This window comes from Mus pahari, chromosome 1 (assembly GCF_900095145.1).
Source record: "Mus pahari chromosome 1, PAHARI_EIJ_v1.1, whole genome shotgun sequence".
Classification (NCBI taxonomy): domain Eukaryota; kingdom Metazoa; phylum Chordata; class Mammalia; order Rodentia; family Muridae; genus Mus; species Mus pahari.
The window spans coordinates 76,463,159-76,476,116 of NC_034590.1; the positions used below are offsets into that span (position 1 = coordinate 76,463,159).

General features: G+C 36.4%; 1 protein-coding gene across 1 annotated transcript; it reads right to left on the bottom strand.

Annotated features, from left to right (window-relative positions):
• Nucleotides 1–10,945: 10,945 nt before the first annotated feature.
• On the bottom strand, nucleotides 10,946–12,704 carry LOC110329636 (olfactory receptor 226). Its single transcript, XM_021209394.1, has 2 exons — nucleotides 12,562–12,704; nucleotides 10,946–12,079 (listed from the first exon to the last, which is right to left on the bottom strand). Exon 2 carries the CDS (start codon nucleotides 11,954–11,956, stop codon nucleotides 10,973–10,975), a length of 984 nt encoding a protein of 327 aa, XP_021065053.1. The 5' UTR covers nucleotides 11,957–12,079; nucleotides 12,562–12,704; the 3' UTR covers nucleotides 10,946–10,972.
• Between the last annotated feature and the right edge of the window lie 254 nt (nucleotides 12,705–12,958).

Below are 12,958 nucleotides of genomic sequence, written 5' to 3' on the forward strand. Positions count from 1 at the left end.
AGTCCATCCTTTCGTCTTAGCTCCAAACTTTGTCTCTGTAACTCCTTTCATGGGTATTTTGTTCCCTATTCTAAGGAGGAATGAAGTATCCACACGTTGGTCTTCCTTCTTCTTTACTCTTAACCAATATTTTTTGCTGTTTTAGTCATAATTTATTGAGTTTTTTATCCTGTAGATATTTTAATGAATAAATTAATATTTTTCATAACTAAAAATAAGTTACAATTTTAGATACTCTCATCCAGATAGATTTGAAATTTGGTTCCTGACTCTCTTCAATATGAAATTGTAGCATATATTAAAAACTATTGGACCACAGATGTGAGATTTAAAAAATAGTATTAATAACAATATAAGATTCATCCTTACAGTTTGAACATGTAAACAACGTAAAATCACAAACAGGATCATTAATTTAAGGATCTTGGAATTTTATTCAAATTTGCAAGGAACAAGTAGATATTTTCTGGGGACATTAGTTTTATTTTAACACTTTACTTATATTAAATAAATACTAAGCATATAATTATATGCAACAAATCTATAAGATATATTCAATATATTGAATCATTATATCATTTGTAAGTTACTGACATGTCTATACAAAAACTAATTGTTTCCAGTTATAGCAATACATAGTGTCTGGTTTCTATTTTGAGCTTAGGTTTTAGTTTTTTGTGCTTTTCTACTGTGATTTCGTTAAGAATTTATATCTGTGAAGAACAAGTCCACAGTCACTGTCATGATATATTGTGGAAGAGTAATGTCTTCTTAAGGCAGGGTGATAACCTGACCAGGAAGCACTGGCCACCTTCTAGAGTCTTGATAGCATCCTTGACTTCCTGGTTCCTTGGGCAATAGAAGAAGGAATTCAGCATGAGTGCGAGGACTACAAACACAGCTGAGATCAGTTGGAATTAAAAGCAGCAATAGCTCTATGTCAGTCTTACATTAAAATCATGGCTGTATAATAAATTAGGTCCACAGTGAGATGGGAAACACAGGAAGAAAAGGTATTCATCCCTTGGTGGAGAATATACACAGAATGCCAGATGCTATGTAGACATAAGACAGTGGTGATGACAGAGAAGTCAGAAATTATAATAGCCAAAGGAAAGTCTAATAACTAAGCAGCAGATGTATCATTGCATACCAGTTTGAGGGCTGGTTAGATATCACAGAAAAGTTGTTTCATCACACTGGAACCACAGAAATGACATGTGAAATGAAAGACTTTGATCATGATAATCATGGAGCCAGCCACATAAGTGAAAGCCATCAACTGCACACAATAACTTGTCATGAAAACTCGATATTGGAGAGGGTAGCAGTTGGCCACATAGAAGTCATAGGCAGTAGCTGCTTGGAGCACACACTCTGTGCATGCAAGTGAGATTTTGCAAAGGGTAAAAATAAGTCATGCAACTTGTGAAGGAGATGTACCATTCCTGTAGGAGAAATTTACCTAGTATTTGAAATACTGTAACAAAAATATATGAGACCTCTAGGGAAAAAAAACTACCAGAAAATAGTACTTGGGCTTATGAATTAGTCCAGTGACCCCCCCCCCAAAAAAAAAAAAACAGTGAAAATGATAAGATTCTTCGATACACAAGATAAACCACAAGGAAGAACAGTAGGTGCTCTGAAGCCAAGGAGCTGTGGAAAAGCCCACTAGAAAGAACTCACTGACTGTAGTGATGCTCATATTCAAAATGGCTGAATCACTACAAATATTGATGGATGCAGCATCAGCAAAAACGATCAAAACAAGGTAGCAATTCTGGTTTCCTATAAAGAAGGCTCATGAAATAACTTCTGCTAGTGTTTCCGCTTAAAATGTGAAATATGTATCTCTTCAAAGACTTTTTAAAATAAATTATCTCCTAATATCAAATTTCATTTTCACCCAGCTCTTACTGTCCTCGTTGCCAGTGGCTTGAATGTCAGTACCTATCTCATTCACAGTATTTTTTCTGTGAACAGAGGCCCAATATGTCTTTCTCTTTTTTGGTTCAAATTCTCTATTTAATTGGGTATTGGTTCCTCAAAGAAAACAGAGACAAAAGCATAGGGTCTGAAAGAATAGATGGAGTCCAAGGACATTTTCAGATGAGGAAACTATTAAAACATTTGTTAAGGAATCCTACCTTGATTCACATTAAAATACAAATGTTTTAATTACTAGACATAGGAAGTATTTTGTGATTCTAATCCTATTTATCCAATTTCATGGTTTATGACACTGAATGTGTTTGCTCCAGGCATACACAACTAATTTTTCACTCAAGTACCTCTTATGCCCTCGGGGTTGTATTCTTCCATCTCTTACTTAAGCCTATCCCACTCTTCATCTGATAATTCACAATTCGTGTTTCCACATAAGAAGCATACAAAAATTAAGACAAGTATCTCACCGCCATTAGCTTCCCAGTGTGTTCCCTTCAGACATGGATATTTCTTACTACTAATTTAAAATCTTGCTGAATGAAAAAAAAGAAAAAAAAAAAGGATGGAAGAAAAAGGAGGAGATGACTGTTCCTAGATGTAGTGGAAGTAAAAGTTTATTGTAACTATAAGGGAGAACATAGCCAAAGGCAGAGAAGTCTGGTAGAATACCAAATGAAGATGTCCCTAAACCAAGCCATGTGAGGAGAGATGGGAGGGAAGAGGAGAGAGAAAAATCAATGCAGTGCCCTGTTATGGATAGTCCTGATGCTGTTTGTATTTTGATGCTAATTCAGCTTCCCCAGGAAGGGCTGCCTGTGATTCAAGTGAAACTTCCCCTAATGAATAAAGATTTTAAGGAACCAATCACTGGGCAAGTAGGCCGGACTTTCAGGTCTGAGAGAGGAACTGCAGAAGACTTCCGGACTAGAGAGAGACAGTGTGGAGGCCAAAATGTAGATAGGGAAAGCCTCTAGTTCAGGTGGCAGGTCTGTTGGGATCCGCTACTGGAGGATTTATAGCTTAGAATGGCTTACAAATTAGGATGATAGTTGCTGTGTCCAACGACTGTGTTACCATGATTCTAAACTAAGTTTATATGTTGTTTTTCTTCACGCGGTGATTCAACTGGGTTCCAGACAGAAAGGTATGGTGGGTTTACAAAAAGTGCACCCCAAAAATCCGTGGGAATTTGGAAGCATGGGGCTGGAGTGGCATCGACTCACCATGGGAACTTAGTGAGTCAGGTGGAGAGATTTCGGAGATCCAGGTCATAGAGTATCATGAGATGAGAACAGGCTGGACTGCCCACCAGTTCACTGCTGGCATAGCTTGGATTGCTCTTTTAATAGTTCATGCTACAGTGCCCAAAAGGGAGGAAAGGACCAGCACAGCAAAATGACTTGATTATATAGAGAGGAGCATCTGGGGAAATGGCAGCCCAGCCCCTAGGCTGGAAGTTTACAGTAGAGGGCATGGTATCCCAGCTAAGACTCTATAATAGGTAGGGACTGAGGGATGCTTGGAGAATCTAGAGGCAAAGGTCAGCTTTGATATATTAATAGCACCTTAGTTAACCATGTGTCCCAGGTTGGAGACAGAACACTTGCAAAATTCAAGACTGATATTCAGGACTGTGACCCACATACCTAAAAGAATAACTAGTAAGCATGGGAATATTACCTGAATGTGGGTTCATATTTATATTCGTGTAGCTCCTGAACCTTTAAAATCCACAGGAAATAGGTCACAGGCAAAGAAACGTCTCTGGATTTTCAGGTACATAAAGTATGAATCTATCAGATCATACATGTTTGATACATCCAGAGTTTTCACTCTCTGCATACTTTTACAACCAATATATACAGAAGTCCTGAGAAATTAAATTTACACGTCCATTAAAGAGCTCTTAAGTTCATATCCCATAGGACCTCTTTCCCATCTTAGTGCTAATAAATTCTTCTCATGTACTCAGGCATACTTTGTTATTTAAATACTGTTCCACTGTTTGCCACCAGTCTTCTTAGTAAGCTCTATATGAATCATTGAGCAATGAAGAATTCCCTCTGTATTTTCAGAATAAAGAACACAGAGCTTGCACATCTCTATATTTTGAAAAGAAAAGTGGTCTATCATTATTGCTATAGAACACTTTTATACTCTGTAATATTTGTTCTCAAAAGAGATCACAGTTTAAAAGATATTTATCTAGAGCAAGAAACAGATCTTTTGTGAAATTGTCAAGTGCTCCAAAGATCTACACCTGCTCAGATTTCTCCAAACTTGAGTAAAGGTGTGCCTGCGGTTTCATTATTCTATTCATTTCCTTCAAAACCTCTCATATGTGTAAGCTCAGTTTTTTTTAAACCTGCTTTAATAAGAGTTCTCAAATGCTTTGACCCACCTTCTAACCCACCATCCAAAGGTAGGGAAGAAAAGATGGATAATAGGATGTAGACCTATTAGAATTAGTTCTTTGGGGAAATTCCAACCTTCATTGTCAGGATACCAGCAGTTCAGTTCAAAAAGTGTCACCAAACATGAATCAGCAGCAGGCACACGATCCAGCAGAAATAGCCAGGCCTAAGCCATATTGACAGGACTCAATAGGAGCAACCAGAACCAGCCAGAAAGCCAGAATTTCTCTGCCATGTCTCTCTCAATGAAGTGAAGATCAGCAAAAATGCAAGACCAAAGTACTGTACAGCTAGCTATGCAAGCGCCCCTTCACTGGTTCCTACTTATACTCTCTCACGGGTCTTGCTTCAGCGAAGCATCACATGAGTCTGCGTCACATGACATAAACAGAAATTTCCACTTCACATACCCACAGAAATGATGCTTATTGACATCTTACAAGCTCCTCAGTTTTCACAGAGCTTTCTTCGAACCTAACTAACTTTACTTGCTTCCTCTAAACACCCACCATAGTCCTCTTAGAGAATGGAAATTTCTTCATACATTTACAGTGGAGAAGGCCACTATGGGTAGGATTTTACATTCTCTGAAGTCAATGTCTAGTCCTTGTCTGTGCTTCATGGAAATTACTACAGCACTGACACAAGAAGACAGAAGAACATTTTGAACATTCACTTCATGTTGACTTAGGTGAAGACACCTCTGTATTCTCAGGAGGATCACTTACACATTTTTCCTGATTCTGTGCACTGCCAAGATTATGTCCAGGGAACCTGAACAGAAAAACTGAGTCTCCACCTATATATAGATTCCTGTTTATACCTGAGCTATATCTTTACTTGTTGGCATGATTTTTATCCTATTCCTATTAACAAGTTAATATGATGCCTATTAACAAATTAATATGATGCCATATTACAAAATCCTCTTTAAAAACTCTTAACTGGGATCAAAAAAATAGCAAATTTGTTTTTATGTGTTTCTTAAAATAATTTGCCAGCGTTTTGCTTTTCTGTTGTCTCTCTATTTTGATTGACACATAATAATTATACACATATAGGGCACATGATGTGTACATTCTGTAACATATCAGTGTATCGGTATGTGTATTTGTGTATGCATGTGGGTATAGATGTGTGTGTACATTTATGAATATGTTCTTTTTCCTAGTGTTTCTTTAGTATACGTGTTACATGTGAAATCTGAAAACATTGACCTCATATAAATTGAGAATAAAATGATAGTTCTCAGAGACGGAGGAGAGTATGAAGGAAGGATGAATGAGGAAGAAATGGTTGATAAGAACAAACTTGCAGTTAGAAAGAAAACATGCATTATAGTATTCATTTATTCATTCTTTATTTTAAAAGACTGAGTTCAGTTCTTCAAAATAAAAAATATTCCATCTATGTGCATGCCCTTTAGAAACTTATGGAATTTTATGTAGAATAAAATATACAGAGGCAGAGATCTGGAGAAGTGAGAATTCCTATACAACCCTAGCCCTACTGGTCTTCTTAAAATGTACCTGTGGAAATAAAAATCAGAGAAAGCAATCTTGTTATGAGCAATGAGTCTAAGAATATTGGGATTTTAAATAAATAAATAAATAGATAGATAGATAGATAGATAGATAAACAAATGGAAAAGTGAAGACCCTTGATCCACAGACCTTTCTCTGCAATGAATAGGACTGTCCACTCAGGTGTCCAGGACTAGCTGTGATGAGAGAGAGAGAGAGAGAGAGAGAGAGAGAGAGAGAGAGAGAGAGAGAGAAGTGATTTGTTAAAATGGTAAGTACATTAAGTAGTAACTCATTGTAGGCTACTCTGTACTGTTGTGGGAAATATCTAGACCCAGCCCTGTGCCAGGTGATCTCGCTCATTCTCTCAGCCCGCCAACTCACCAGCTAGGTCACATGGCTCCCACAAGGCCATCTCTCAGATGGGCCCCCAAGTTCCTCTCACTTTTATGCAACACCCCACGCAACCCTGGTTAGCCATCTTGACACCTAATTATCCAGTAGAATTAAGATTCTTTTTTTTGAACAATTTTCTTATATTTTATTTAAAATATCAAAGCAACTAACATTCAGAGTACTCCATGAATTATGGTTTTATTTGGGTTAAGCAATACATTTCAATGGAAAAAACCAGTTACCACAACATCCAGGAAGGTTCAAGATAGAGAATTTTAATGGAAATTTATTAAATAGTATTTAATAAATACATATATTATTTAGATAGTTCACTGGTCATGAAAACTTTAGGTGGAACTTTGATTTGTAGTAACAATAGTTTCAGAAATGAAACATCTCTACCCTAGAGGAAAGTTACTTAAGGCTCAGGAAGTTTTACTTAAAACATTCTATTCTAATGGGAGACCCTTAAAAACTCAGAAAATGAACACTTCTGGAAATCCCTGAAAGTTTCCAAAATTCTCAAACTCCTTTCTCCCTAAAGATGTATAAAATGTAAGGTTAGCTAAGGAGAGAGGACACTTCCAGACTGACCTGCCAAATGAACTAGTTGAAAGATGTGTAATAGCCCTGGATCACATGTTTCATGAGTTATCTATCCTCCATGCCATGGTGGGCTTTCCAGTGGTACAGCTGCCTTTAAGTCATCCATCTTTTAAGTCACCCCTCCCCCCACAAAAAAAATTATTGTTTTGTCAAGTTTGGCTTCTGTGGAGTATATTCTTTGTTCTTTTGTCAGGGCCTGAAAAGGTGTTCCAATCTTCCTAGGGAGGGCTACATGTCAGACTCTGTCAGCTCCTTGATGTAGGAGAAATTACATGGCAAGTATTCTCTGGAGCCTCTTCTCTGAATTTGTGCAGTTGAAAGAACAGTCATAATAAGCAGGGTTCTATAAATGTGCTCAAAGTGTGGGGTGCATGTGGACTCAGGAGGTATCTAGAATTAAGATTCTTAATGCGTGCATAATTAGCCAATCAGATTTATGTATCAATAATTACATAATTTACAAGATGCCAATATAATAATTTCAGAGCCAAATGATAATGATAAGGCTTTAACACAATTATTCTAACCTTTTGATAACACCACATCAGCCTCCATTCTGGTTCTCCCTCTCCTCCTCAGACGTCTCTCTCTGTCTCAACTCTTCACTCCACCTCTCTTCTCCTGTCCAATCACAAGCCTCCCACTGCCCTAACATGATTGGACAGGGAAAAATCCTGTAACACTGTACTTTATTTCTTATAAACTAGTTAAATTAAAGTAATAATTGTATATGACTGTTAGGAGAATTGAAATATGCAATAAAAATTCAAAAAAATCATAATAAAAGCATGATGCTGACTATGTACATCTCATCTATAAAGGAACAGGTAGATCATCTTTGTCTTCTGGAAGCCATTGAAATCAATTAGATTTACTTTTAGAGAGCTAATAACTTTTAACATTAGAAGTGTAGAAAAATCACAAAGATGCTAAAAAGTTTCGTGCATTAACAGTTCTGTTTTCCCATGGTGTAATCAGCTTCCATTTTGTGTAACTAATAAAAAACTCATAAATAAAAACATTATAATGTTACTGTTAACTTTTCAAATTCTGTTATTTAAAATTCTATGTATAATCAGATCCAAAATATCATATTCCATATCCTAATCTTCACCCTTCCCTGATCAGGCATTTTTGAGTCTTCAATTATATTTCATACTTGTAAGCATTTTTCAATGAAAATTAATGAGGTGTTTAAAGTTGTAAAGTGTCTGTCACCTTAAATATTCATTACATATTCAGGAAGGATGGAAGAATGTTTTCTGAATCTTTTCAAAGTTTGATGTTAGAAAACAGTGAAACTTTTTAGATCATTAATTTAAAGTAAATACACAATGTAAACCATCATCTGAAATATTGCTGTATATGATTTACAGGGCACAAAAGATTAGAAGACCAAAATAAAATATAGACTAATAGAATATATTAGGGAGATTTAAAGTCAGAGTAAGAAACTTGGTGTTACCCAACATCACTGAACACTGGACACACACACAAAAAAATCTATGTTGATCCTTGCTTGCCTACACATGTCCACTGCCTCGTATCATTCTGGGTAATGCTTATGTCTAAATGGTGCAAGTAGTTCTTATACAATTACAAGAGATTAGTGATCCCCCCAGAAAAGGGGAATTATAGGGCTATACTATTGATGAAAAGGTTGAGAGGCTGACAGAATATCATGATGGACTGAAACAGATAGACTCAAATGGAAAAGAGATAAACATATATTTATATTTACAGAGAAATATATGGCAATGAAGAATAGATAAAATCAGATAAGTGATACTTAATTTGAAAAAATTGTTAATGTTTTATTGACCTCAAATTCTATACAGGCCATGAGAATTATATGCTTACAAAAATTCAGTCCAAGGTAAAAGAAGCCTCAATCTTGTTATAGTTTATCTAGAGTCAAATATCCTTGCAGTCATTACTTAATGATAGATAGTTATATGAAGGAAATCATACTAAGCATTGCTAAATCTGAAGTCTTTGGTTTCAAATTTTGAAGTCAACATTGCATGTGTTTCTTTACATTGGAAAATAAAATTTTATTTTAAAATAAAAATATTGGAAATGAGAAAAACAGAATGAGGAAATTCAACATTTTACTATCTCTTCCTGTTAACTGGATCTAAAAATAAATTCATGTAGCAACTAAAATTATGATGCCCAGAGGAGAACATTCCCACTGCAGATCACTGACCCATTCAGAAACAACTTCTGTAGGGATAGTCATTTCTAAACCTTTAAACAAGATATTAATAAGGTTAAGTATCATCTTTGGTACAAATATATATATTTGTGTGTGTGTGTGTGTATATATATATATATATATATATATATATATATATATATATATGTGTGTGTGTGTGTACATACATATGTATGTATAATAAATATATATTTGTATTTAAATATGTAAAACAAATATATTTGTATTTAAATATATTTAAAACATTTCATCAATGTAGACTAAAGCAAATAACATACAATACTGTCAGACTCAGGCAAGAGGGAAGCATGAGAAAAAAAACAAACTATACCTTCTTATAATGTTTTTACAAGTTTGATTAGACAAGAGATAACTATAAAAAGGTCACCTGAAGGATACCAGAAAACAAAAGCTTTATTGTCTTTAGGTTTCTGGCTCTTGGGCAAAGAGTAGGACTCTATTAACCACTCTCTCATTATCTATGCTCATATGGATAAAGTTGTATATCTTATTTTATAAGCAAAGCTTATTTACATGAATATGTTTTTCACAGAACATTGCTGGAAAATAATTTATATGAAAAGGACATCCATTAACATTTTAATCAAATTCATTCTAGTCAGAGTTAAAATTAAAAAAAAAAACTAAAGCAGTTTTTTATACTGGTATATAACATAATAATTAAGCTTGCTAAAGTAACAATTGTTTTGAGTCATTAATGGTATTTAGATTATATTGCACAATTGTTTCTAAGACTGCATTTAATGCATGAACTATAACTTCCTTAAACAATGTCCTTATTTGTAAATATTAAATATATTTCAATCATTTCATTATAAATAAAAATATGTATGTCCAAATCCTTTCAATATTTTAAAACTTCTGTTACATACATATTTAGCACTTTCTTTCCAGCAAGACTGAAATAATTTGTACCTCTGCATGTCCTAGTGAATTTTGATAGATTTAGTTTCTGTATCTACTAAATCCAGCTGTAGGCTTCACACATCTATATCTATATGATCCAACACTATATTAACTTATGTGTATTTATAGCAATTATGTGGTAGATATTGTTCTATTCCATGATAACAAAATGTGACCTTGTCTCCATAATATCTGTAATATAATTAAGGCTGCAGAAGATTAAGAAATAAATTATACTCAGCCACTAATTCAATGGCATAAATAAATTTGGAAATGAAGCCAGAAATCACTGTGATCCAAGAGATAATAAGCAGCACAATAATAATAAATACAAAAATTCATAATTTGGGCTGGTGATATAGATCAGTTGGTAGGGTGCTTGCATAGCAAAACAAAGCCTTGGTTCACTCCCCAGGGCACGTAGCTGCAATGCCAGCACTTGAGAGGTGGAGTCGAGAACCTCAGGAGTACAGAAGCTTCATTCATTACATAGCAAACTCAATGGCAACACAGCACACATGAAAATGTCTTTGTTTCTTATCTCCTTTCTTTAAAACTCATTCCAGAATCTTTACTTTCTGAGCCTCTGTTATTTCACAGACCAGTTATTGTCCTGTGTCTTCTTCCTTCTTATAATTCATGCTTCATTTCATGAGAAATGATTTGTGTATACACAATACTGGTCCAGGCCTTACTCCATATACTGGAGCCCTATCCTGCAGAAATCCAGACTCTACCTTATAATCTTTTCCTCTTCCTTTTTCTGGACTAAGTTGCAGAAACTAGAAGTGCTGATTCCTAACTTAATCCCCTAATTTAAACTTCAGAAGAAAAAAGGAAGGAAGGAAGGAAGGAAGGAAGGAAGGAAGGAAGGAAGGAAGGAAGGAAGGAAGGAAACCAAACCAAACCCAAGGTTTATATTATCAACCCCTCCCTACCTAACCATCTCGGCTGGATTTCTTGGTATTGGCATCCTGGCCATGGGTCAGGTGCAGAGTGCGACGTAGGGCTTTTTTGACTTCTTGATTGCGCAGGCAGTAGATGATGGGATTGAGCAATGGTACAATGACAGCATAGAGTACAGAGACCAGCTTGTTGGTATCAAAAGCTGAGAGTGCCTTAGGCCTGGCATAGATGAAAATACTGGCTGCATAGAAGATAATCACGACAGTGAGGTGGGAGGCACAGGTTGAAAAGGCCTTATGGCGGCCAGCAGCTGAGGGGATGCGCATCACTGCACCTGTGATGGCCATATAGGAGGCCCCGGTGACAGAGAGCGGCCCCAGCAGAATAAAAATGGCCAGGATAAAGTCTGTAAGCTCTGCTGTGGACATGTCAGTGCATGACAAGTTGAGCAATGGAGAAACATCACAGAAAAAGTGGTTTATGGTGTTGGGGCCACAGTAAGACAGGCGAGAAATGAGGAAAACTTTAACCATAGAGATACCAAAACCTCCAGCCCAGGATCCAGCTGCCATCTGCACACATAGCCGGCTACTGACAATGACAGGGTAGTGGAGTGGGTGACAGATAGCCACATAGCGGTCATAGGCCATGACAGCAAGAAGGACACACTCTGTGCAGCCTAACCCTAGGAAAAAGTAGAGCTGTGTCATGCATGCCTCAAAGGAGATCAGCTGTCCATGGTTCTCCTTGGAACCAATGAAGCCAGCAAGCATCTTAGGGATCGTAACAGTGACATACCAAATCTCCAGGAATGACATATTAGCCAAGAAAAAATACATGGGTTTGTGGAGGGTGGGATGGTTCCTAATTGCTGTAATGATGAGTATGTTTTCAGTCAGCACCAATACGTAGGCCAGCAGAGAAAGGAAAAATAGTAGTGCCCGCAGTGGGGCAGGAGCTGGGAAACCCAGCAACACAAATTCACTCACTCTCCCACTGTGGTTCCTTCGCTCCATGTTTTCAGTCTTGTTCAAGAGATAGACCAAGGTATCTTATAAAAGCAGCAGCAAGAATCTAGCTTGGTGACTGTACTCTGCAGTGCTTGTGGTAGGTGTGATTAGTAACAGCTGTTCGATGATCTGAGTGATGAGCCAAGAAAACAGAGACAAAAATAAATGACTGTGTATTACAGACACTTTAAAATATGGCTCTAGCCCTTGGAGAATCATGCACTGAGAAATAACAGGGGAAAAAAGGACAAGAGTCCCAATATCTGTCTTTTAGTCCTATACAAAGACGAGAAGTCAAAGCTATAAATGTTGATGGTGAAAACACAAATATGATTCATTTTCATAGAAGTAATTAAACAGACACTGAAAATTCAGTGACTTTCTCCAAGTCACATAGATTTTAAAAACTGGAACCAGGAATGTGGAACTTAAGAACCTATGAAATATTCAGGCAACATGCATTCTGGATTTATGTTCAAGAGAGGGAATCTGTGAGTTCAGCTAGGAACATAACCTTTTCCTGAGAAGGAAGGTTAAGGCAGAAAAATCAAGGATTACAGCAACTATGGGACTCAAGAACTTTAAACTTACAAAGAAAGTCTAGAACTCACCTAGATATCAGGACATGAAGTAAGTGCTGGATGCCAGGAGTACTGAAGAGCTCATTGATTCTGAAAGTTCGGCTAACTCTCTTCCAGTAAGACTAGCGCAATTCCTTTAGCATCAAGACCAAGTTAGCAGTCAGTAGAGAACTCCCCTTTTTAAAAATCTTAGTAACAAAGTCAGAATTTTTTTCTTCAAATCTTCAAGCATTCTCTGAGTCTGAGAAAAGTTGGCATGCCCACATGACAATTCATATGAACAAAGAATTGTTTAAGTAGAGTCTGCTAGATATCTGAGTTTTTTTGTTTTTTTTTCCTCCCAGAAGTTTCTTCCCTGATTCTTTTATTGCCTGACCCTATAGACCCTATAGGAGGAGAAAATGTACTCACAAACTCTAATAATGCT